Source organism: Heptranchias perlo, chromosome 37, assembly GCF_035084215.1.
Source record: "Heptranchias perlo isolate sHepPer1 chromosome 37, sHepPer1.hap1, whole genome shotgun sequence".
NCBI lineage: Eukaryota > Metazoa > Chordata > Chondrichthyes > Hexanchiformes > Hexanchidae > Heptranchias > Heptranchias perlo.
Genome location: NC_090361.1, coordinates 3,110,987 through 3,136,641, shown reverse-complemented (window position 1 = coordinate 3,136,641; position 25,655 = coordinate 3,110,987). Strand labels below are relative to the sequence as shown.

At 43.0% G+C, this 25,655-nt stretch overlaps 1 protein-coding gene across 1 annotated transcript in view; it reads right to left on the bottom strand.

Moving 5' to 3' along the window:
- Positions 1 to 25,655, bottom strand: part of LOC137304234 (voltage-dependent P/Q-type calcium channel subunit alpha-1A-like) — a 503,508-nt gene that overhangs the window by 102,049 nt on the left and 375,804 nt on the right. Inside the window, 4 exon segments of the mRNA XM_067972791.1 lie at positions 12,998 to 13,081; positions 15,667 to 15,777; positions 18,832 to 18,996; positions 23,719 to 23,920. Of these exon segments, the coding sequence (XP_067828892.1) occupies positions 12,998 to 13,081; positions 15,667 to 15,777; positions 18,832 to 18,996; positions 23,719 to 23,920 (562 nt within the window).

The following is a 25,655-nucleotide window of genomic DNA, read 5'->3' as shown; positions in this document are numbered from 1 at the left end:
AAACTAGGTACTCCCACACGGACTGCAGCGGTTCAAGAAGGCGGCTCACCACCACCTTCTCAAGGGCAATTAGGGATGGGCAATAAATGCTGGCCTTGCCAGTGACGCCCACATCCCATGAACGAATAAAAAGGTAGCATGGTTAAATGCAGAGTAAAGTTCTCACCACTCTGCCCCAACCTCAATCTCAGAAGAGCTCCCCCTACTGTACCAGTTCGAACTTTTCTATTTCTCATATCAGTAAGTGAGATTGGCAATTAGGGGAAATTTTGTACAGTGGACCCTACTGGGAGCCACACAAATTCACTTTATATGGATCCTTATAGCCAGTAGAGAGAGTAAAATTTCATCCCATCAGTGGATTCAAATGCAGATTCCAGAGGTGAAAATCCAATGCCTAAACCATAGCACCAACTAAGCCTCCTGGGGTATTGCATTTTTCATGAGCGGCGAGAAAGATTGGTATTTTCACTGCATTACAATTGTTTGTCAACATAGTATTTAAGGTTTTGGTGTTGATACTCACTTCTGCAGAGACAGAACTACATCTGTCATGATTAGGTCAATTTTGTTGTCTGTTGCTAATTCTGTGTGGCTCTGCGCATCCCTCTGATTTTGTAATAGACCATTAACACATCATTTATTCAACCACATTCCAATATGGCTGCAATTACTGGGAGCCAACAATAACTTGCAATTACCCATGACACACCAGTAAATACTTTTTGTAAGACCCTCGTTGTTAGTGATTTTATGAACATTACATTTAAAATCTAATTGTTTTTATTTTAAATGGAGGATTGACATATGAGAGTTGGTTTGGTTATGGACGAGTTGGCATTTGCAAGTTGGGCAAGATAGGCTGATGACAAAGAAACATTTTATAGAACATGATGGTTCCTGAGCTACTCTGACCTCATCATATTGAGTAAAGCAGCTGGCCAAGGATCTATAATGTAGGATGTAAAAATATATATTCTGGAGCTTTGTTCCATTTACCTTCAAGGGCAGAGAGAAACTTTGCAGAACCTTCCTTTGAAGATTTAATGGGTTGGTTAGACTCTTCTATAAAGTTGATAAAACTGTGGAAGGCACAGCCTTGTTGGACTAACTGGACCGTTCTCTGTTAAGGGCAAAACTTATTCTTGAAGTTTTGGGAGGGTAGGACTGAGGGTGAGGGGTGCGTGGGAGTTATAGCAGAATCCAAAGCCATGCCAAAAAGCACAATGCAAGAAAGAGACAGCAATTCACAATTCAACGCTGCATGACATGCCAAAGGTACTTAGTTTGTGTATGCATTAGGCTCAAAAAATTACAAACCAACCGTGATCTACATGTAGATGTTGTTGATGGATGATTGTAATTGGATTGCATTGGGATTGGTTTGCAACCAGTTTTAAAATTAGTTGGCATGGACACACAGACGGATACATGGATGGACACATGAATTTCATAGTGCATTTTGATTGGATGAATTATTTCAGAAGGCGTTGTGCCAATAAAGCACAGATTAAAGACAGCATGTGAAAAGATAAAACAAGAAATACATCAATCATTATAGGCAGTTCTTTATCTTTTGACGGCAATGATCTATACCAAAATACAATAGTGATAGACTGGTACAAACAGGAATGGTGCACACCGGCTGCAGGTGTTGGTTAGGGAACAGCAATTAACACACATGTATGTGCATACACACACTCATAGTTTGCACTTTCCCTTTAATTTGACGCTTGCATTTTTGGCACTATTTTCATCCCATCTTTTGTACAAGGATTGTACAAAAAATGTCCATTTGCAATTATTCTTGTGATTTTTTTTAGTTCTAGTGCAAAATGGTGCAATTTGGACAAAAATAATGAGGAAAATAGCACTATTCCTAGTAGAAAAAATAGTGTTACTTCCAGGCTGAGAAAACAGGGCCCAAAAATAGAATCAGATGGTAAGAGGGCACCAATCCCATTCAAAGGGGAGGGTTAATAAAGTTGGATTGTTTTGATGGTCCCGCAAACTGGTAGATCTCTGACAGTAGTACAGGAGGTCACTGATAAACATCCAGTTTAGGTCCTACCACCCCTGACTACGGCAAAACTAATATATTTCCAGTTTCCCCACCGTTCCCATGGTTGGACCAATCTATCACTATATAACAATGATCAACAGGCATCCAGTAAAATGTTCACATTGAAGTTTTTTCATTCACTCAAACTTCATGACTTTTACACACACTTTCCAAAGGGGCACTAATAACTGAAAAAACGTTTGGTAAACGCCTTCTTCCCATTTACAAACCCACAACACAAACACATTGCAGTGCTACTTAAGCACAATATCATCATGATGAAAATAACGCATGGTTCTTCTCTCTCCCAAACACATTTTCATTAAGGCACTGCCCCTTTGAAAAAAACATGTTTAAGGCTTTCAACCCTTAACTGTAAAAGTACTTACAATGGATAACAAAATAAGGAGAATACCCAATGTGTTTTGATCTATAACACTACATCGTATTATTTCCTGTTTCTGCCATGCTCCTTTGCTAAACAGGAGCTAGCAACTTTAGCTTTTCCTGTAATAGAATATCCTATCATGCAGTGTTCCATATGTCACATCAGCCCCCATTTTACATTTATATTTTTGCATCATCACGAAGACACTGTTTATATCCCATTTTGCATTTGTTGGAATTTATGTACCGATAGATTTTCTCTACAGACTGTTCCTGTTCTTTTTGAAGGAAGGTTGGAGAAAAGAACCAGTTTTCCTTGCAGTTAGAGATCAACAGGCATTGGTGGGAACAGATTCGGAATCTGGATGGAACATTCTTGAAGAGCTAAATGGCCTTTTCTTGCTTTTAATTTTTTTTTAATGTCCTTATACTTCAACATAACAATTTAAACCGTGTTTTTTGGGTGGCACAGAAAGGACAAGACTTCTGGACTGGAGAAGGTAAGAAATTACTCAATACCAATTAGTGATTTGGGAGGAATGAGGAGAAACGGGAAATGAAGACCAGCAAAGGGAAATCCCTGCTCTGTGCCACATTGAAAGGACTCCTTCTGGCTGTTGTTGATTCACCATGCCTGGTTTCAGATGAAGAATTACAGGAGGAAAGCAGCTCTAATTTCTCAAAAAAAGGAAACATTTTATTTTTGAACTGATATTGTAGACATTTTAGGTACTGTCCACAATGGTACTTACACACAGTTCCATTCCCTATGGCAGTCTGCCCATATTGTTCACCAAATGTAAAACAGAGGCAACTGATGCTAAATCTGAACCTTTCAACTTTCAACAAAAAACACCTAAACTATTTTTGTAGCCACTTTAAATTCAATTGGGATCAATTTTAACCCCTAGGGAGCGGGGCAGGGCAAGTGTGAAACCGGGTAGGCGGGAGGAGGGCTCAGGGCAATTGCTGCCAGGAGAAGATTGGGTGGCCAAAGGTACATTGCGTGGAAGTTTGGGAGGTTCTTGCAGGAGGGAAGAGGAAGGAGTCTGGGCAGGGGAGGTTGTGACTTTCCTTGTGGGGCCCAAAGAAGCACTCCTGCTCCTTCTGGCCCCACAAAGGAAAACCTTTCACTTACCTCTGGAGGGCCACTTCGTACTTCCCACCAGCTGGCGGGGAACCGTGACAAATTCACTGCTCAGGCCACAGTCAAAATGCCACTGGGATCCTATTGACATCATAAGACCCCGATTAGCATTTATGCATGAGGCCCCCACCTGAATCCAACGGGCGCCTCATCCGCCATCAAAACCAGCAACGTTAAAATCGGAGATTGACGAGAACGGAGCCAGAAATGGAGCCACTCCATTTTAATTGCTCGTCCATTCTGTTCATACCGAGAGTTAAAATCCCTCCCCCACCCCAGTATTTCAGTGAATGAAAAACGTTAAGTATAACATTTAAAATTATCATTCTAGATATTGAAAAACCTATTAATTAGCACTTTAACAAATCATGAGCATAAATAATTTTAAGCAGATCCAAAATTAATGTTGCAATACCCTAAATTAAGATTTTTAATAGACTGAGGCATCACATTAGTGATTAAAAACTGCAGCTATCTGCTCTAACAAGTTTATCTAGTTAACCTCACAGTGTGAAAACCAAGCTACAGCTGATTGGACACGTCAAGGTTTAGAAGAAAGCTTCTCATGCAAGAGACATTTCAAATTTTCTTTCTCCAATCAATTTCATTAATTTATTCTGCCAATTTACACAACTCCTCTTTTGAAGATGTTGAAATCTTGTTGTGTATGGTTCCATTATCACTTGCTGCCCTTAGGTAAATTGCCCAAGTGGCCACTCCTCATCTGTGAGCTTAGACAGTGAGTGTCAGCAAAGGCATAACATTTTGGAGGGGAATACTTTAGACTGAAACTATATGCCTCCATCAAGTACTGTCCCGCTTAAAAACTTAAAAGCTTCATTCTCTATTTGACAGCTAAATGAAGTTAGAGGATATTTTACAATGATTAACGTTGGTTGCCATTCCTGAATGCCTTCTGAAGACTTTATTTAGAGCAGAGCAGACGGCTCTTTATTGCCATCTAACCCACAAAAGCATAAAGGGCCTGAATCGTGTATAGGACCGGAACTCCATTGGATCAACCCAGTGGCGGATATGCAACATAGAATCATAGAATGGTTACAGCACAGAAGGAGACCATTCAGCCCATCAAGTCCATGCCAGCTCTTTGTAAGAGCAATCCAGTTAGTCCCATTACCCTGCTCTTTCTCTGTAGCCCTGCAAATTTTTTCCCCATCAATTATTTATCCAATTCCTTTTTGAAAGCCACGATTGAATCTGCTTCCACCACCCTTTCAGGCAGGGCATTCCAGATCATAACCACTCACTGCGTAAAAACGTTTTTCCACATGTTGCCTTTGCTTCTTTTGCCAATCAACTTAAATCTGTGTCCTCCCGCCAATGGGAACAGTTTCTCTTTATTTACTTTATCTAAACCCTTCATGATTTTGAACACCTATATCAAATCTCCTCTCAACCTTCTCTGATCTAAGGAGAACAACCCCAGCTTTTCCAGTCTGTCCAGCAACTGAAGTCCCTCATCCCTGGAACCATTCTAGTAAATCTTTTCTGCACCCTCTCTAAGGCCTTCACATCCTGCCTAAAGTGCAGTGCTCAAAATTAGATACAATACTCCAGTTGTGGCCGAACCAGTGTTTTATAAAGGTTCAACATAACTTCCTTCCTTTTGTACTCTATGTCTCTACTTATAAAGCCCAAGATCCCATATGCTTTTTTAACTGCTTTTTCAACCTGTCCTGTCACTTCAAAGATTTGTGCACATATACCCCCAGATCTCCCTGGGGAACACCACTGTATACCTTCCTCCAGTTCGCAAAACAACCGTTCACCACTACTCTCTGTTTTCTGTCACTTAGCCAATTTCATTTCCATGCTACCAGTGTCCCTTTTATTCCATAGGCTACAATTTTGCACACAAACCTATTATGTGGCATTTTATCAAACGCCTTTTGAAAGTCCATATACACAACATCAACTGAATTCCCCCATCAACCCCCTCTGTTACCTCATGCCGCCACCGCAGCTGGGGAATTTAAATTCAATTAATTAAATAAAATCTGGAATTAAAAAACTAGTATCAGTAATGGTGGCCATGAAATTATCTGATTGTCGTAAAAACCCATCTGGTTCACTAATGTTCTTTAGGGAAGGAAACCTGCCGTCCTTACCCGGTCTGGCCTATATGTGACTCCAGACCCACAGCAATGTGGTTGATTCTTAATTGCCCTCTGAAATGGCCTAGCAAGCCACTCAGTTGTAAAATCTCGCTAAAAAAGTCATAATAAGAATAAAACTGGACGGACCACCCGGCATCGGACCATTAGACACCGGACACGACAAAGGCAAACCAAGCCCAGTCGACCCTGCAAAGTCCTCCTCACTAACATCTGGGGACTTGTGCCAAAATTGGGAGAGCTGTCCCACAGACTAGTCAAGCAACAGCCTGACATAGCTATACTCACAGAATCATACCTTTCAGCCAACGTCCCAGACTCTTCCATCACCATCCCTGGGTATGTCCTGTCCCACCGGCGGGACAGACCGACCAGAGGTGGCAGTACAGTGATATACAGTCAGGAGGGAATGGCCCTGGGAGTCCTCAACATTGACTCTGGACCCCATGAAATCTCATGGTATCAGGTCAAACATGGGCAAGGAAACCTCCTGCTGATTACCACCTACCGCCCTCCCTCAGCTGATGAATCAGTCCTCCTCCATGTTGAACACCACTTGGAGGAAGAACTGAGGGTAGCAAGGGCACAGAATGTACTAAGGGTGAGGGATTTCAATGTCCATCACCAAGAGTGGCTCGGTAGCACCACCACTGACCAAGTCCTGAAGGACATAGCTGCCAGACTGGGCCTGCGGCAGGTGGTGAGCGAACCAACACGAGGGGAAAACTTACTTGACCTCGTCCTCACCAATCTACCTGTCGCAAATGCATCTGTCCATGATAGTATTGGTAGGAGTGATCACCGCACAGTCCTCATGGAGACGAAGTCCCATCCAACGTGTTGTGTGACACTACCACCGTGCTAAATGGGATAGATTCAGAACAGATCTAGCAGCTCAAAACTGGACATCCATGAGTTGCTGTGGGCCATCAGCAGCAGCAGAATTGTATTTCAGCACAATCTGCAACCTCATGCCCCGGCATATTCCTCACTCTACCATTACCAACAAGCCAGGGGATCAACCCTGGTTCAATGAGGAGTGTAGAAGAGCATGCTAGGAGCAGCACCAGGCGTACATAAAAATGAGGTGCCAACCTGGTGAAGCTACAACTCAGGACTACATGCATGCTAAACAGCGGAAGCAACATGCTATAGACAGAGCTAAGCATTCCACAACCAACGGATCAGATCAAAGCTCTCCAGGCCTGCCATATCCAGTCGTGAATGGTGGTGGACAATTAAACAACTAACGGGAGGAGGAGCACTGCAAACATCCCCATCCTCAATGATGGCGGAGTCCAGCACGTGAGTGCAAAAGACAAGGCTGAAATGTTTGCAACCATCTTCAGCCAGAAGTGCCGAGTGGATGATCCATCTCGGCCTCCTCCCAATATCCCCACCATCACAGAAGCCAGTCTTCAGCCAATTCGATTCACTCCACGTGATATCAAGAAACGGCTGAGTGCACTGGATACAGCAAAGGCTATGGGCCCCGACAACATCCCGGCTGTAATGCTGAAGACTTGTGCTCCAGAACTAGCTGCGCCTCTAGCCAAGCTGTTCCAGTACAGCTACACATTGGCATCTACCCGACAATGTGGAAAATTGCCCAGGTATGTCCTGTCCACAAAAAGCAGGACAAATCGAATCTAGCCAATTACCGCCCCATCAGTCCACTCTCAATCATCAGCAAAGTGATGGAAGGTGTCGTCAACTGTGCTATCAAGCGGCACTTACTCACCAAAAACCTGCTCACCGATGCTCAGTTTGGGTTCCGCCAGGACCACTCGGCTCCAGACCTCATTACAACCTTGGTCCAAACATGGACAAAAGAGCTGAATTCCAGAGGTGAGGTGAGAGTGACTGCCCTTGACATCAAGGCAGCATTTGACCGAGTGTGGCACCAAGGAGCCCTCGTAAAATTGAAGTCAATGGGAACCAGGGGGAAAACTCTCCAGTGGCTGGAGTCATACCTAGCACAAAGGAAGATGGTAGTGGTTGTTGGAAGCCAATCATCTCAGCCCCAGGGCATTGCTGCAGGAGTTCCTCAGGGCAGTGTCCTTGGCCCAACCATCTTCAGCTGCTTCATCAATGACCTTCCCTCCATCATAAGGTCAGAAATGGGGATGTTCGCTGATGATTGCACAGTGTTCAGTTCCATTCGCAACCCCTCAAATAATGAAGCAGTCCAAGCCCGCATTCAGCAAGACCTGGACAACATCCAGGCTTGGGCTCATAAGTGGCAAGTAACATTTGCGCCAGACAAGTGCCAGGCAATGACCATCTCCAACAAGAGAGAATCTAACCACCTCCCCTTGACATTCAACGGTATTACCATCGCTGAATCCCCCACCATCAACATCCTGGGGGGTCACCATTGACCAGAAACTTAACTGGACCAGCCATATAAATACTGTGGCTACAAGAGCTGGTCAGAGGCTGGGTATTCTGCGGCGACTGACTCACTTCCTGACTCCCCAAAGACTTTCCACCATCTACAGGGAACAAGTCAGGAGTGTGATGGAATACTCTCCACTTGCTTGGGTGAGTTCAGCTCCAACAACACTCAAGAAGCTCGACACCATCCAGGACAAAGCAGCACGCTTGATTGGCACCCCATCCACCACCCTAAATATTCACTCCCTTCACCACCGGCGCACAGTGGCTGCAGTGTGTACCATCCACAGGATGCACTGCAGCAACTCGCCAAGGCTTCTTCGACAGCACTTCCCAAACCCGCGACCTCTACCACCTAGAAGGACAAGGGCACCAGGAACATGGGAACAACACCACCTGCACGTTCCCCTCCAAGTCACACACCATCCCGACTTGGAAATATATCGCCGTTCCTTCATCGTCGCTGGGTCAAAATCCTGGAACTCCCTTCCTAACAGCACTGTGGGAGAACCTTCACCACATGGACTGCAGCGGTTCAAGAAGGCGGCTCACCACCATCTTCTCAAGGGCAATTAGGGATGGGCAATAAATGCCGGCCTCGCCAGCGACGCCCACATCCCTTGAACTAATAAAAAAAAACTCAATCGCGTTAGTTAAACATGATTTGCCTTTAACAAATCCATACTGGCTTTCCTTTATTAATGCACACTTGTCCAAGTGACTATTAATTTTGTCCCGGATTATCATTTCTAAAAGCTTCCCCACCACCGAGGTTAAACTGACCAGCCTGTCGTTGCTGGGTTTATCCTTATACCCTTTTTTGAACAAGGGCGTAACGTTTGCAATTCTCCACATGGTGCTAGCTTTGCAAACCAAACCAATATGAACTATTTTCAAGGACATGGTTTGGAGCAAATCTTTAGAACCATTGTAGTAAAAGTTGTAAGGAGTGGCACAACACCAGGTTATAGTCCAACAGCTTTATTTGAAATCACAAGCTTTCGGAGCGTTGCTCCTTCGTCAGGTGAAGTGACACTGTAAAAGTTGTGACAGACTCCATGATCACTGCCACAGTGTATACCTACCGTTAAATTGGCCCTATGAAGTTTCTGACTCACATGTTCTCCTCTGAGGATGACAGAACTTTCCCAATATATTCTGACCTAACAAGTTTCTGAGAAAGAGTCTTAAGAGATTCGCACTAAAATGATCCCCAATACTTCATTCCGTCAATTTCCGTAAGATTTGTAATTTTCCATTTGTGCTTACCATGGTGAGGGATAAGAGTGCTGGGGAATGGTAATCTAGCAGGAGGTGGCAGTTTAAAAAAAAAATGAGAAACCTGGATTGAATGACAAAGGTCTGTAGTATAGGACAACCCCAAGGTTGAAAACAATAGAACAAAGATGACGTGAATCGGGAAGCAGTGATTGAGTGACACCAACCTTGGGTTTTAAAAACCCCTGAATTGTAGGAAGAAGGGAAGCCAGGGGGAGGTGATATTTTGGAGATCTGAAGATAGAATGAGTTAGAGTTAGAGTGTGATGAGTCTTAATTTCAACACAAGGTGGATAAAAGGAGAAGGAAAAGCATGTGCAATGGTGTATTTAAAACTTAGGAGGAACAAGAGAAGAAAGTTCAGAGGGAAAAGTGGAGGAAAACCTAACGAATTCAAGGGTTGTACGGGAAAATATGATAAAGTTTAAGAGAAAATATGAAACAGAAAGCAGAGGGGTACAGGATAAGTAAAAAGAAAAATCAGGCAACAGCCTCTCTCAGATATTGGGATGTCCTACAAAGGTACTAGACCATCCAGGTAAGATATAGCTGTGTATATGAAGTGTTATTGTGGTAATAATACAGAGGATCCACCAACCATTATGATATTCTGATGAAATAGATATTTGGAGTACTGTGTTCAGTTTTAGGTTACCGCCTTAGGAAGGTTATACTGACCCTGGAGGGAATCCAAAAATTATTTACCAGGATAATATCTGGAATAAAGGGTTTTGACAATGATCAGAGACTGAGTAAATTTGGGTTATATACCGTAGACATGAGGAAGGAGTGATCTCAATGAGATGTTTAATGGCGCATTTACACAATGGTACAGTTGTTTAGTTCACTCCAATGCTACAATTATAATTTAAATTCAGCCTAAATCCAGAATCAGGGCATGACCTGACATAGGAGTGAAGCACAGCAAGACTCCTTGAGGAATGAATCTCAATCTGCTGAGATCCAAAGTCAGTTTGGATCTCAACTCCAGATTTGCACCACACAAAGTCAGTGTTGGTGCAATGTGTCACACAGACGTTAAACTTGTACTATAATGAAACCAACAATAATGAAAGGAATTGACAAGGTAGCTAGGGCAAGCTAGAACAAGGGAGCTTAATCTTAAAATTAAAACTAAATTAGTTAAAAGTGAATCCAAAAAAAATGTCTTCAAAAAGGATTGTGAGAATGTGGAAAGGCCTAGTAAGTATTGATGAAGAATCAATTGAGGTGTTTAAGAGGGAGAAAGATATCTACTTAGAAAATGAGCTATTAAGGGATATGGAGGAAGAGCAGGAAATTTGATTAAAAAGATAAAGAACTGCCACGGCTAACAAAAATGGCACAGCAGGTTTGTTGGGCCAAGTGGCCTACTCCTGTTCGTATGATATTAGAGTCATTATTGTTGTCATAACAAAAAGGCAATAGTTTCACAATGAGAACCTGCACTTGTCCTGCAGGGCTCAAGTGTGAAAGGATTTCTTTGGCTGTTCATCTGATTTAAATGACTTTTTTCAGTGAAAACAAATGCCATCACTCTCAGTATCAGTCACAGAAGTAAGCACTCTCTATTCAGGCACAATGCACATTAGGCACAGTCTTCAAATTCTTCTTCACTACCCCAGCAATCAATCTTCATTTCCAACCTCAGTTTACCACACCTCATATTGCACCAATGTCATATTTCCATTGCTCACACCAGCTACCCTTACGGTGTCTCTGAGTAATTCATGTTAATTTGTGCTGAATCATAGATTGGTTTGTGCTGGACTGTCACTGGAGACATAAAAAGGACAAAAAGAAAGGAGACTTTAATTGCATTTGCCTGGGCTGGATTCAAACCCAGAGGCTAGAACTGAAAAGATAAAGGTCAATCTAACTATGTAATTCTGTCAGTTTCCATTTCAGTCTAGTCTCTCACCATCTAGAAACTTTCAATCTCCATAAACTTCAGCAGATCTAAAACTCTGCTGCCTGTATCCTATCCTGCACCAAGTCTTGCTCAACCATCATCCCTGTCCTTGCTGACCTGCATTGGGTCCTGGTCCCCTAATGCCTCCAATTTAAAATCCTTATCCTTGTGTTTAATTTCCTTTGTGGCCTCTCTTCTCCCCATCTCTGTAACCTCCTCCGTCCCTACATCCCCTCACCAAAGTCTATTCCTTTGAATCTGGCCTCTCAGGCATCCACCCTCCCTTTGCCCCACCATTGGTGGCTGTGCCTTCAGCCATCTAGATCTCATGCTCTGGAATTTCTTCTGTAAATGATCTCGGAGAGGGAATATATGCTACTACGTCACAGAATCATACAACACAGGAGGCCATTCGACCCATCATCCCTGTGCCAGCTTTTTGAAAGAGCTATCCAATTAGTCCTACTCCTTGTCCTTTCCCCATAACCCTGCAAATTTTTCCTTTTCAAGTATTTATCCAATTCCCTTTCAAAAGTTACTATTGAATCTGCTTCCACCACCCTTTCAGACAGGTGCATTCGAGATCATAACAATGCGCTGCGTAAAAAAAATTCTCATCTCCCCCTGCTTTATTTTGCTAAATATCTTAAATCTGTGTCCTCTGGTTGCCAACCCTCCTGCCAGTGGAAACAGTTTCTCCCTGTCTATCGTATCAAAATTCCTCATAATTTTGAACATTTATTAAATTTTCCCTTCCGCTCGAAGGAGATCAATCCAAGCTTCTCCAGTCTCTCCACATAGCTGAAGTCCCTCATCCCTGATACCATTCTAGTAAATCTCATCTGCACTGACTCCAAGGCCCTAACATCCTTCCTAAAATGTGGTGCCCAGAATTTGACACAATATTCCAACTGAGGCCTCACCAGTAATTAATAAAGGTTTAGCCTAACTTCCTTCCTTTTGTACTTATGGCTCTATTTGGCATATTTGGTATTAAGTTGCCATTTTCACTCAAACAGAAATGGAGATGTGTGGGAAATGGTGTACTAGGGGTTGCTTTTCTGAGATTAGGGTTAAGATATACTAATTGAACAGAGGGTGCATTACCCTGAATCTAACTGCGCTGTACCTGACCTGGGAGTGCTCGATGTTAACACGGGGTGCATTTAAAACAAACCTTCCTTTCCTCAGGGCCAATACGCCTAATCTTAATGACCTTAAGATTTCACCAAAAATACAAAGAATCAATTTCACTATGGTTTATTTGTTTTCTTCCTTTTTAAGGTTTTGGTGTTGCCAATTTATTGTTTTTTTAACATTTATTTCAGATGAATATGCAGTAAAGATTAAAATAATATCGAAATGATCTTGTAAAATTCTGGTTGAGAGTCCACAACTCTCCTACCAGAATGATCAGGCCATGCAGCCCTCTGCTGACAGATTAAGCAGGCTGCACTCCAAAACATTTTAAAAATGTGATTATGTGCACATACACTGGTGTGATCAGAACTACACAACAGGAACAGATGGAGTTGCTCCAGGAAAGCTTTAGGAATTGCAACAGCGTCAGTGAATCAGAAATAACCTGTCTCCCTATTATCAGAGCAGAGATGAGGCCATGGTTTATTAATTGCTACATTTAAGATGTTTAATATGAATATTTTTAAATGCATACTTACCCAAATTTCTGTCACTAATATATCAGTGACACTGCCCAGGACTGTGACAAAATCAAATATATTCCAAGCATCCTGAAAATAGTTCTGTGGAGCAAAAAACAACAAGATTAAGAATGCTAAATCTTTAAGTGATATTCTCCCTCTTCCTTTGAAAGTGCTGGCTTATGATGAGCTATGGGTCCCACTGGTCCACCACATAATGGACTATAAATTGGGCCGTGTAGCACCTGTTTTGTAGGCGCTGTGCAGCCTCCTAAGGACCCAAAATGGTGCCCGGAATGCATGCGCATGCACGCTTCTAGCGTGACGTGTGCCGGACTCCATCTTGGTAACGCCGTTTGCGCAAGCGCAGATAATGAACGCCGGCAGCATGGAAAGTAAGGAGAATATGCGTTAGATCAGTGTGCAATGCTGATTTAAAGGGACAGATATGATTTTGGAACTCAACGCTCCAGCCAACGCACTGTCTTAACTTTGCACAGCTGAACAGGTTGTAAACAGCATGGAGGACCTCCCACCAGCGCTATTTAAAGGGATCATGCAGGATTTACAGGTTAGCTGCTGGATTATTGCTTCTGGCTGCTGATACATTTCTACCTGTTTTTGGAGGTCTCCTATACTTGAATACTAGGACGTGGGGACATAGCCTAAAAATTAGGCAAGGACTTGCAGGAGTGAAGTTAGGAAATGCTTCTACAGGCAAAGGGTGGTAGAAGTTTGGAACGCTCTTCTACAAATGGCAGTTGATGCTAGCTTGATTGTTAATTTTAAATCTGAGATTGATAGATTTTTGTTAACCAAAGGTACTAAGGGATATGGGGCTATGGCGGGTATATGGAGTTAGGTCACAGATCAGCCATGATCTCATTGAATTGTGGAACAGGCTCAAGGGGCTAAATGGCCTACTCCTGTTCCTATCTTCCTATGTTCCTATAATAAAGTTTCATTACTCTGCAGGGAGTGGGCTGGCTAGCTGACAGGCAACAGCAAGAGCACTGGCAGAGTGGCAGGGGTAGGACAGGAATATTGTCATCCTGGGAGAGGACAGCAGTTTCACGTTCCATGGAGCCACTGCCACTTGTTGCCTCCTGTTATGCGCCACCTTCTCCTGCAAGAAAGTGGGACGTGTGTCGGTCAGCGTCCTACAGGATATTTGGGTGATGTGCCTGTCATGGATGAATAGCTGCCAGTGTGTGAGACCTGTGAGTTGTGGGTGTGCAGCTTGCAATAGTGGTAATGTGTGAGGGTGAGAGGAAGCATCTGATTGTAAGTGTTGAGTACTGGTTGAAAGAGTTTGTTGGTATGTGGGTGATGGTGGGTGTAGTAGATGGAGCAATGGAAGTGGCTAGTGGTGCAGTTGGTAGGAGATGCCACTTGACAGTTGACCTCACTCAACTTGACCAATCATGTCAAAGCATTGAACTTCTTCCTGCACTGCACCCATGTTCATGGTACCATGGGCCTGTCATTGACTTCGTCCCCTACTGCCTCTTCAGCATATGTCTGGAGAGCCTTTTGCAGCCCCCCCTTGCCCCCCCACCGCCCTGTGGATATAGGATGTCCCTCCTTCTGTCCACCTCTTGCACCAAGGCCTCTAGTGCATCAGCAGAGAACCTTGGCGCACGCTCTCTCGCAGGCCTGGTACAAACTCAGATCGGTTAGATTGGTGAGGTGTGGCGTGCAGATTGGAGGATATGGGATTTAGTACTGCGCAACCTTTATTCAATGTTTTAACATAACTCAGCAGTTTGTAAACATAGGGACAGGATCTGCATCTGTGCTTTACGTCTGCAATGCCTGATCTCTGTTCAGACTTCGTGCTGACCCGTATTTTATATTTTACAAATAAGAGGCGTAGGCTGCCTTCAAGAGGTGCAGGCTGCCTTTACGTGGTGCCACTTGTGCGATATCAGGGCCCCCCTGCTGGTGAGCAGCCACTCAACAGTGCAGCTAGGTCTGGCTGATCGCAGGTATCAGATAAATGACCAGGCAGCACGAATCTCATGTGCTGCCTGCATCTCAAATACCTGGCGCGGGTTAATCGCGCACTGCGACCCCCGTGCCCAGATTCGGGGGTTATCAAATTTATTCTTTATGTGTCAGCTCAGACAGTGAGTGTTGGAAGACTATTAGGGCTATAACGCATCATGGCCAAACCTGATTCTATCCTCAAACAGATGTCCATCAGCATGAGCACTTCCCAGAACGAGCCACTGGATAAATATCAGGAGTGAGAGTCTTGGATGATTTTTTTTCCTTCCTTAGCCCAGAGTTGCTGCAGCTAAATGCAGCACATCAAGTGCTGGGTCAGGTCAGCTAATTCACTGGGTCACGGATGGAATGCTACAATTGGCTTCAACGTCCCTTGGCTAGGGTAGGGAAAGATCAGTTGGCTTTCCATTCTTGATCACTATCCAGTGGTGCCGGCTGGAAAGTGCATGTTGAGTGAGGAAAGGATCGTGCCCAGATGCAATGCCCCCATAGTTGAGTGGTCCAACAACACTTCCAACACTTATGTCCGAGCTCACATGAAGAATGACCATTCAGGTGAGGTAGTAGAGGGTTGCGTCTATGGAACTCTACCCTGCAAGAGTCAGTGCTTACAGGAGGGGAGGGGAGAAAATTTGGGGAAAGAAACAAATAATCTAAAACTCGTGCCATGTACTCACCAGAGCTCCGAAGGCGATGATTTTCAGGATACATTCGCATGAGAACAAAATGGTGAACACAATATTGAGATACTTTAGAACGTCTCCATAAGACTGCGGCTGACCAGAAAACTAAAGCAAGAAAAAGAGAATTGGTTATTAATACCATACTTCGACTAACACGGACAATGGAGGCAGGCGAGAATGATCATTGAAGCTTGTTAATTGGGACACTCTGGTATAAGTGAAGTCATTCCATTTGTCAGATTATCACTGTAGAATCAAACCCATTGATTTAAATGCAGAACCATAGAAAATTACAGCATAGAAGGAGGCCATTAAGCCCTTTGTGGCTGCGCTGGCTCTTTGCTTGAGTAATCCAAAACTAATCCCAGTGCCCCATGCTCTCCCCAAAGCCTTGTATTTTCCTCTGTTTCAAATATTTATCCACTTTTCCCTTAAAAAATGCAATGTTCTCTGCTTGTGGCAAAGCATTCGATGCTCTAACAATTCTCTGCATAAAAAAAATTCTCTTGACCTCACTCCTCACTCATTTTTAAACTGCCATCAGCAAAAATAGTCTTTCCTTATTTATTCTATCAAAACCCCTCATAATTTTAAAAACCTCTATTAAATTTCCTTTTAGCCTTCTTTGCTCCAGTGGAAACAGGGAATTGATTGGTGAGCGGGAGAATTCCCCATATAGGGATATCTCTGTTAACTACAGCCCCATTAAATGATGTCAACTGTAATCTGTCATATAATTTATAAAACCATGCAGCCCCACTGTAGAATGCTTTTAGCAGCCAATTGTATATTGCTGTGGTCTTGGATTCAAGTCTCAGAAAAGTCCAGTTAGGAGAGCCCAAAGTTTGAAGTGATCAGACTCACTTCATACTAACAATCTCCCCAACCCCTGCAAAAGACCCGAAAGTTCCCCTCCAAGTCTCACACTATGCTGACTATAAGGCATCATAGCCAAGCCTGATTCTATCCTCACACAAATGTCCACAAGCACACTTTCCAGCACGAGTCCAGTTCAGCCACAACTGGAGTATTGTGTCCAGTTCTGGGCACCGCACTTTAGGAAAGATGCAAAGGCCTTAGAGAGGGTGCAGAAGAGATTTACTAGAATGATTCCAGGGATGAGGGACTTTAGTTATGTGGATAGGCTTGAGAAACTGGTGTTGTTCTCCTTGGAACAGTTGTGAGGAGATTTGATAGAGGTATTCAAAACCATGAAGGGTCTAGACAGAGTAGATAGAGAGAAACTGCTCCCATTGGCGGAAGGGTCAAGAACCCTTCAAGAGAGGACATAGATTTAAGGTGATTGGCAAAAGAACCAAAGGTGAAATGAGGAAAAACTTTTTTACACAGCGAGTGGTTAGGATCTGAAATGCACTGCCCGAGATGGTGGTGGAGACAGATCCAATCATGGCCTTCAAAAGGGAACTGCATAAGTACTTGAAAGGAAAAAATTTGCAGGGCTACAGGGATAGGGCAGGGGAGTGGGACTAGCTGGATTGCTCTTGCATAGAGCCGGCGTGGACTCGATGGGCTGAATGGCCTCCTTCCGTGCTGTAACCTTTCTATGATTCTATGAGTCACCGGATAGTGATCAGGAGTGGGTGTCTTGGATGATTATTTTCCCTTCATTAGCCCAGAGTTGCTGCAGCCAAAATCAGCAACACTAAATGCCACCCTGGTTCAGGTCAACTAATTCACCAGGCAAGCGTCGCTGGGTCAAAATCCTGACATTTTCTACCTAACATCATCATGGGTACACCATCACCTCAAGGAACAAGCCCGTCACTGACTTCAAATGGCAACTACGGATGGGTAATAAATGAGGCTTTGCCAGTGATTCTATGTGTCATCCACATCTTGACAATAAATAAGATTGTTTTCCCCATCGAATCCCCAAACTGGATATGAGGAATTTATCCATTTAACTCAAAGACAGTAGGTATGGAGCTGTACTGAAAGGAAAGCCAATTTAACAGAATTGTCCTCAATCTCTGATGTCCTTTTAAAAGAATGTCATTTGCTATCATCTCCCCTAAAGTTGGCAATCTGCACCAAAGAATGTCAGCATAACGCAGAGATGTCATTGCTTGTGTGATGTCACTGAGTACTCATCACAGCCCCAAGCTGGTTATACTCCTTTAAAACCCTATCCTCAGCAGTTGAAAAACCTGAATTATCTAGATCCCCACTTTTCAGAAGAACAATTTCACCAGATAATGTTCTGCTAGGCACTGCCCACAATATCTCTGAGAGCAATGGAATTTGACAATAAAATTGAAGGTATGTCTGACACAGAATATTAGGAACTGACACTTACCGGGCTTATAATTTTTAAAAAATCTAGGTGAAAAGTCAAGGCCTATAGTGCAAGATACCACCAAGGTTGAAATAATGAGAGAAAGAAAGAGAGTTTGAGTTTTAAAAGACTGTGGGAGTAAGGAGTTTCATATGGAAAAAATAAGCTAGAATAGGAGACTACACGATAAACCTTAATCAATTTAATTGAATCAACGGATTTCCTTCTAGATAACCCTGTAAGTAAACTTTTGGTAAAGGTGGACATCACAGGAACTATCAAATTATCAGAGACCGAGTCTATAAGAATTACAGGTCTTCAGCTTCAATGCCAAACAGATGAAATGCAATGAGTACGGGTTCATAAAGAAATATATGAACCCGGGGTCAATGTAAAGTGGACTGGGGTTATGTTAAACTTAAGTTCGGCTACCAGATAGTTTTAAGTTCCAATTACAGCCTTGTCTGAGATAAACTTGTGTTTTTACCTCTCCTAGGAGATTGTGTGACCAAACGGGGAGGGTTTATGGTGTGCATGGCTGCACCATATTTGAATGGGCCAGGCTGGATGGATAGTCTTTTCCCATCTTTTTTGTACACTCATGTGTAAACTTCCAGGAAAATATTGCCAAGTTTTGGCCAACCTGCTGGCTGGGAGCATTTTGTGGTACAAGATTTGGGAGGGCAAAGAGGAAAAACTGACAGGATCAATGACAACCCCACAGAGGAGGTATTCCTTTTGGTATTGACAGTCACCTGGAGAAGTGTTGCAGTATGACAGCAGGAGGCATTGGGGCCAGAACACAAATAGCAAAAAGCTGAAGCGAGGGACAGAAAATCAAACAGTGAAAATCTTTTACTGACCTTCATCATTAGCACCACAGTGTTGAGTGCAATCATGGCCATGATGGTGTACTCAAATGGAGGCGACACCACAAACTGCCACATTTTGTACTGAAAGGTCTGTTTGTTCTGTGGCATATGACGTGTCAAAGGCTTGGCACTGATAGCAAAATCGATGCATGCTCTCTGCAAGGGACAAGATAACAAAGTTCAATTCAGCAGAAACAGTACAAATTCAGAACATTATATACTTATACAGTAAATACTTAACTTCTCTCTGCTTGTACAGGGAAGCACTGGGCCATTATTCTCATCAACAGAGGGAAGCTGAGTATTTGCCTGGTAAATGTATTACAATGATTACTTTTCCTTTTGTTAAAAATAGTCTGATATTATCGGTCCTTTACCTTTAGGCTCCAGTTCATTAAGAAAAATGTTCTCTGTTTCACACTTCGCAACTTTTTTTTCAGGTGAATTGTTTTTTCTCATCAAGATGAGAGAAGTTAGTGCAAGTAAATTGACCACTTTGCCATTTCAGGCACCCAGTGCCAGGTATAGCTCTGCACCCAACAATGGGGGAAAAATTCGATAGGGCCTATTACTGGGCCTAGGTAGTGCGATAACTTTGTCCAGCCTCAGTACTCAGCTGCAATCAGCTGTGTTGAAATCCTGGCCTTGTACGGCGATTCAATGCAATTCACACTTTCCACCAATAGGGGGAGGCCCAATCTCTTAAAGATAGTTGGTAACTATCATTTGCTAAAAATAACCGTCTGCTGTCTGCACGGAGATCAGACATCACACACGTAAAACACAGATGCAGGTCCCGTCCCTACACACTGATGAGTTATGTTAAAACATTGAATAAAGGTTGAACACTACTAAATCCCACATCCTCCAACCTGCATGCCAGACCTCACCAATCTGCCGATCTGAGTTGGTACCAGGCCTGCGAGAGTGCATACACCAAGGTTCTCTGCTGATGCACTAGAGGCCTTGGTGCAAGAGGTAGACAGAAGGAGGGACATCCTATATCCGCTGGGATGGCAAGAGGCCTTACAGACATATGCCCAAAAGGCAGTGGGAGGCAGTGGGGGACAAAGTCAATGCCAGGCGCACAGCACCACGAACATGGATGCAGTGCAGGAAGAAGTTCAATGCTTTGATACGAGTGGTCAAGATGAGTGAGGTCAACTGTCAAGTGGCATCACCTACCAACTACACCACTAGCCGCATCCACTGCTCCACATACTACACTCCCATAACCCACATACCAACAAACCCTTTCAATCAGTACTCAACTCTTCCAATCAGATGCTTCCTCTCACCCTCACATATTACCACTGTTGCAAACCGCACACCCACAATGGCAGCTATTTAACCATGACAGGCACATCACCCAGACACATGTTCCGCTTTCTTGCAGGAGAAGGTGGCGCATATCTGGAGGCAGCAAGTGGCAGTTGCATTTAGCCCCATGAGTCTGTTCCGCCATTCAATGAGATCATGGTGGACCTGTAACCTAACTCCATATACCCACCTTAGCCCCATATCCCTTAATACCCTTGGTTCACAGAAATCCATCAATCTCAGATTTAAAATTCACAATTGAGCTAGCATTAACTGCCATTTGCAAAAGAACATTCCAAATTTCCCCCACCCTTTGCGTATAGAAGCATTTCCTAAATTCACTCCTGTACGTCCTGGCTTTAATTTTTAGGCTATGTCCCCACATCCTAGTATTCAAGTATAGGAGACCTCCAAAAATAGTTACAGTGTCTCGGCAGCCAGAAGCAATAATCCAGCCACTAACCTGTAAATCCTGCATGGTCCCTTTAAATAGCACTGGTGGGGGTTCTCTAGGCACTCTAAGACACATTCAGATGGTCGGGGTTAAGACTGTGTGTTGAGTTGACCGTTAAGTGCCAAAATGGTATCTATCACTTTAAATCAGCGTTGCACACTGATCGTATCCATTTTCTCCCTACTTTATTTGCAGCTGGCGTTCGGTATTTGCGCATGCGCTAACTTCCACACCAAGATGGCGTGCGGCGCTGAAACAACAGGCGCTACATGGCCCAATTTAGCATCCAATAGTTTCAGTCCAAATTTCAGAAGAGTGCTCCATCACTGCTTGAGTGGAGCTTTTGCTATTTCCCACACCATTCAGCTTTGGGTTCTGTGAACAAGTCTACCAATTTAGTGCAATTTGTACTTTTCATCTATACCTACCAGGAACTGGATTGAGACCTGCCCCAAACTCATGTACGTAGGAACCTTGCAACCAGCAGGCATTCATTCCTCCATCTGAACTGGATTCAATCCAACGTGTCACCCAGTTTCTACAGGACCAGCATCCCCCCTCCTCCCCTCCAATACCAATAACAAGGAAACAGGTCACACCACTCTGAAATGGCATGAAAACTAAGTTAAAAAGGAAATTTGCTGTCTTACATTAAATATAAATGATAAATATAGCTAAGTAAGTTTAAGGTACAGTACTAACCCAATCTTGGTCTTTGGGTTATGTTTTTACACTATTTGAGCTTTGCTCTTGCAGTTTATAATATTATCTGAACCTTCTGATTGGATCACCAGCTGATAATTCACTTAATAATGTTCACTCTCTCTGTAAATCATCCATGTTGTCCAACTTTGTAGAAACAGCTGAATGCTGGGATGGGAAGACTGTAGAGTCTTTCTGGGGGGGGGGGGATGAGGTAAAATGGGCTGAATGGTCTTCCTCATCCATATTGATCTTGTGAAACTGCTTTTAAAATCAGACTTTAACTGTAGCTATATTTCATCTTAACTTCATGCTGGTATTCCAAGCATCTTGTATAAAAGGGGAGTAGCCAAAGGTTGTAGGAAAGTGTGAGTTCATATAAAGGCTCAACACTCAGATAAAGAAACAAAAATGCATTATATTGGTTACAAACATTGATTACAGCTGCACTGGTCCACAGACACTTGGGAAAAATAAAATGAGTACCGGGCATAGCAGAGAGTAGATAAAATGCAGAATCAGAGTGGGTTTATTGGTCTCTGGAGCAGGGGAGATAGGATCCAACAGGTCCCAGAACCAAGGATGTGGGATGCCTCAGATCCCAGCACCCAAGAGAGATGTGATCTTACAGGTCCTTGCTCAAGGGGAAATCAACTCTATGTAATATAACAGGTACTTGGAATGTTCCAAAATCAACTCAGGCCACATAAACCTTTATAACATATGCTACCACAAACAGCAGTCATCTGATGTTTGTACCAACGTCACCCTTATCTGTGATGTGGAGATGCCGGTGATGGACTGGGGTGGACAAATGTAAGGAGTCTTACAACACCAGGTTATAGTCCAACAGCTTTATTTGAAATCACAAGCTCTCGGAGCTTTCCTCCTTCGTCAGGTGAGTGCAGGGTTCCATAAAGGCACCGCATATATAGTCACAGAACAATGCCTGGTGATTATAGATAATCTTTCCAACTGCCCGTTATCACACCTCGGCAGAGAGGTAATCACAGCGATCAAAGGAGTGGATAGTGTTCAGACAGGGGAACATTACACTCAAGACTACTGAATACACAAGCGGTCAGATTACAAAGACAGAGAGAGAGAGAGAGACACCCGAAAGGCAGAGAGAGAGAGAATGACCAGTTGTATTAAAAACAGATAACTTTTTTTTCCCTGGTGGGGTTACATGTAGCATGACATGAACCCAAGATCCCGGTTGAGGCCGTCCGCACCCATGAGGACGGCCTCAACCGGGATCTTGGGTTCATGTCACGTTACCCATGTTACCCATCATCCATTTCAAGGTGATCTCATTGAAGTTTTCAAGATTATGAGGGGGACTGGCAAAATTGGTCTGGAACAAACTTAACTGTGGTGAAGTTTTCAAATACCAGGTGATACAAGTTAAAAATTAGGAAATTTACTTGCACTAACATCCCTCATCTTGATAAGCAAAAACAATTCACCTGAAAAAAAAGTTACATTGTGTGATACAGCAGTAAGAAGGGAATTCATGGGGCACTCTTTACCCAAAGAGTAATAGGCACTTGGAATAAATGACTAGTGAAAGTAATGAAGCAGAAGTATAAAGGGATTCTAGAGACATTTAGGTGTCTAAGCAAAAGCGATTGGCGAGAAGTGGGTAGGTGGGGTTAAGATCTATTAAAAATTAGCAGGCTTGTTGGGCCTAATGACCAACTCCTGGTCTTAAAAATTCCTATGTGCATTATTCACAAACCAAACTCCAGAAGCCAAAGAACAGTACTGACATTAAACAGCAGTCAACAACTCAACCCCGCTCCAGTAATGAACACAAACACTACCTCATGTCAACCATAATGGACTGCCTGAGATACCATGCAGTAATTCAATCTCAGGCTTCTGATTATATCGAGAGAATCCCTCAGTGCAGTTACTACCTCATACACAAGGCATAGGGTGAAATAAAACCTAATTTCACTTCAGGTGAAATTCCATAATCCCTCACAGGAGCCTTCAATTATTATGGGCTGGAACACATTCAACATTTTAGCACATCGTGTGGTTGTAGGGGTAAGAGAATAAATATACACTCATCAAGATGAGGGATGTCAGTGCTGGGTCCCAGTGTCAGCACCAAGGATTATCAGGTTAGGTACAGAACATGTTAGATGCAAAGTAAAGAACCTTCCACTGTGCCCCAATACCAATATCAGAAGGTGCACCACTATGACATTTCCATTTGGGATTCCTCTCATGCTGTATCTATTATAGTGTCCATAAAATACTCCAACTCATGTGCTATATAACATTTGTAATTCAAAGCTAGCTATTTCTTGCCCTACATGTAATTAATTCCTGACCATTCAATAGTTTGGCTTCCAAACATTACATTGCTAAGTTGGTCGAACAGGACGAACCTCATTTTTCTCCAGACTGTAGTCCTCCATCATTTTGTCCCCCTGCTCTTGGAAAGTGATGATGATCAAGGCCACAAAGATGTTCACAAAGAAGAAAGGAAAGACCACAAAATAGACAACATAAAAAATAGACATCTCCATCCTGTAGCCAGGGCTGGGTCCTTGATTCTCATAGGTAGCATCTACTGAATGTTTCAGTACACTGTGAAGAAAAGGAAGACTCATTATGAGAAGTAGAAAAATGTAGGTTTATTCTTCTTCCAGCACTGACTGTTTATGTAACCTTGTGCTGTATTTGAGGTTAACTGAGGATGTTTTAACCTATTGTTTCTTCAGGGTGATTTGCAATAAGTGATTTAGATTAGACTTTTTGGGAGAAGATGTCTTTTTTTGGGAGGAGTAATGAACCACAGTAAAGACCGTTAATGCTGCGGACAATTTTCCCAAATTTTGCACACAATGCTTGCATCAAGGGCTCCAAGGTCACATGGATTAGTTGCAGGGCAAAGTTCCCTGTACACTGTTTCACCAAGCACTCTTTGGTCAGGTACAGCAAAGCAAGCTGCACAGTTAAGCTCGATCCACAGTGCCACAAAAAGATACCTCAATCCCAACCTCAAAAAAGTACACCTTATAACACCTGTGTGACATTTCCATTACCAGTCACCCCTTTAGCCTTGCTGAGTGGGATTGCCAAATTCAATTATGGGTGTATTCTGGAACCTTCAGGACCTGTATTCTGCCACTATACTGTGAACAGCTGTTTTTTAATTTTAGCACCCATTGGCATGCAGTTCCAGTGTCACCATCATTAAAGTGGAAGGAAAGTCTAGGTGAGCACTCGTAGTTCCAAGTACTGCCAATGTCCCTGTTAAAAAATACAGTTCTAAAGCTATCTTTTTGTTACCAGGCAATTGGTGCCTGCTTCATGCCACTAATTTGAACTCTACCAATTTTATATAAGCACAATGATGGGTGTTGCAATGGTTAAACAACCAAAATTACCAGTAAAACCAAATTGTACCATTAAAAGATCCAAAATGAAAATTCAGGCCTTCAGAACCTCACAGGGAAGGGCGAGCTGGGTCCTGGAATGGCTCCTGTCTGACAGCTCATCTGGAGCTATCCGATCATGGAGAACACAACATTGGTCAGTTACTCTGTACATTGCTCCTTTAAGATCTAATGATAGACTGGGAAATCCGACAGGCAGTACTGTAGTGTCTTATGACTAAACAAGCACTGATGAATCAGAATTTATACTGTGAGCTTTCTCTTACTGAAATCTCAAGCTGAAATCACATCAATGCCAACTGTGGCATGTTAGAGTGGTGGTGTGGTGTGGAGGAGGGCAGTACAATTTACCCACCCACCCAATGCCACGCAGGAGGGGTGTGAGGGCTGATTTTGAAAGAAGAGTTCTTTCCAGAAAACAAGTTACAATTTCCACCCCACTCCGCAGCTATGAAATTTGGAAGGCCTGAATTTCCAATTCACATTTCTTTATTGCACAGATCAATTTTACTTTTGACTGATTATCCATTGTAACAATGTACTTACATGGAACTGGTAAAGATGGCACCGGTAACCTGACTTAATCCAGTTCTACAAGCACCAGTCGCCTTCCATGAAGCTATTCTTGTGTGAACCCAGACCAGTGTTGTCTAATAGAATTTGCTGAGTAGCCACAGGTGTGGCGATGATGACCCCATTTTAGTCACATGCACTAATTTTAGTAGAAAACAACGTACACACACGCACAGAATACAGGTAAATTATATTTACTAAACAAACCACCATTCATTAATTGAGGAAATAAAGCACTCATAGCGATCTTACCATTTTACCAACAAATGCTGTGCGAATGAGTATTGAGATTACATGTCCAATGACAGTACCTATTACTCATTTTTTAATTTACTAATCAGAAATGTATT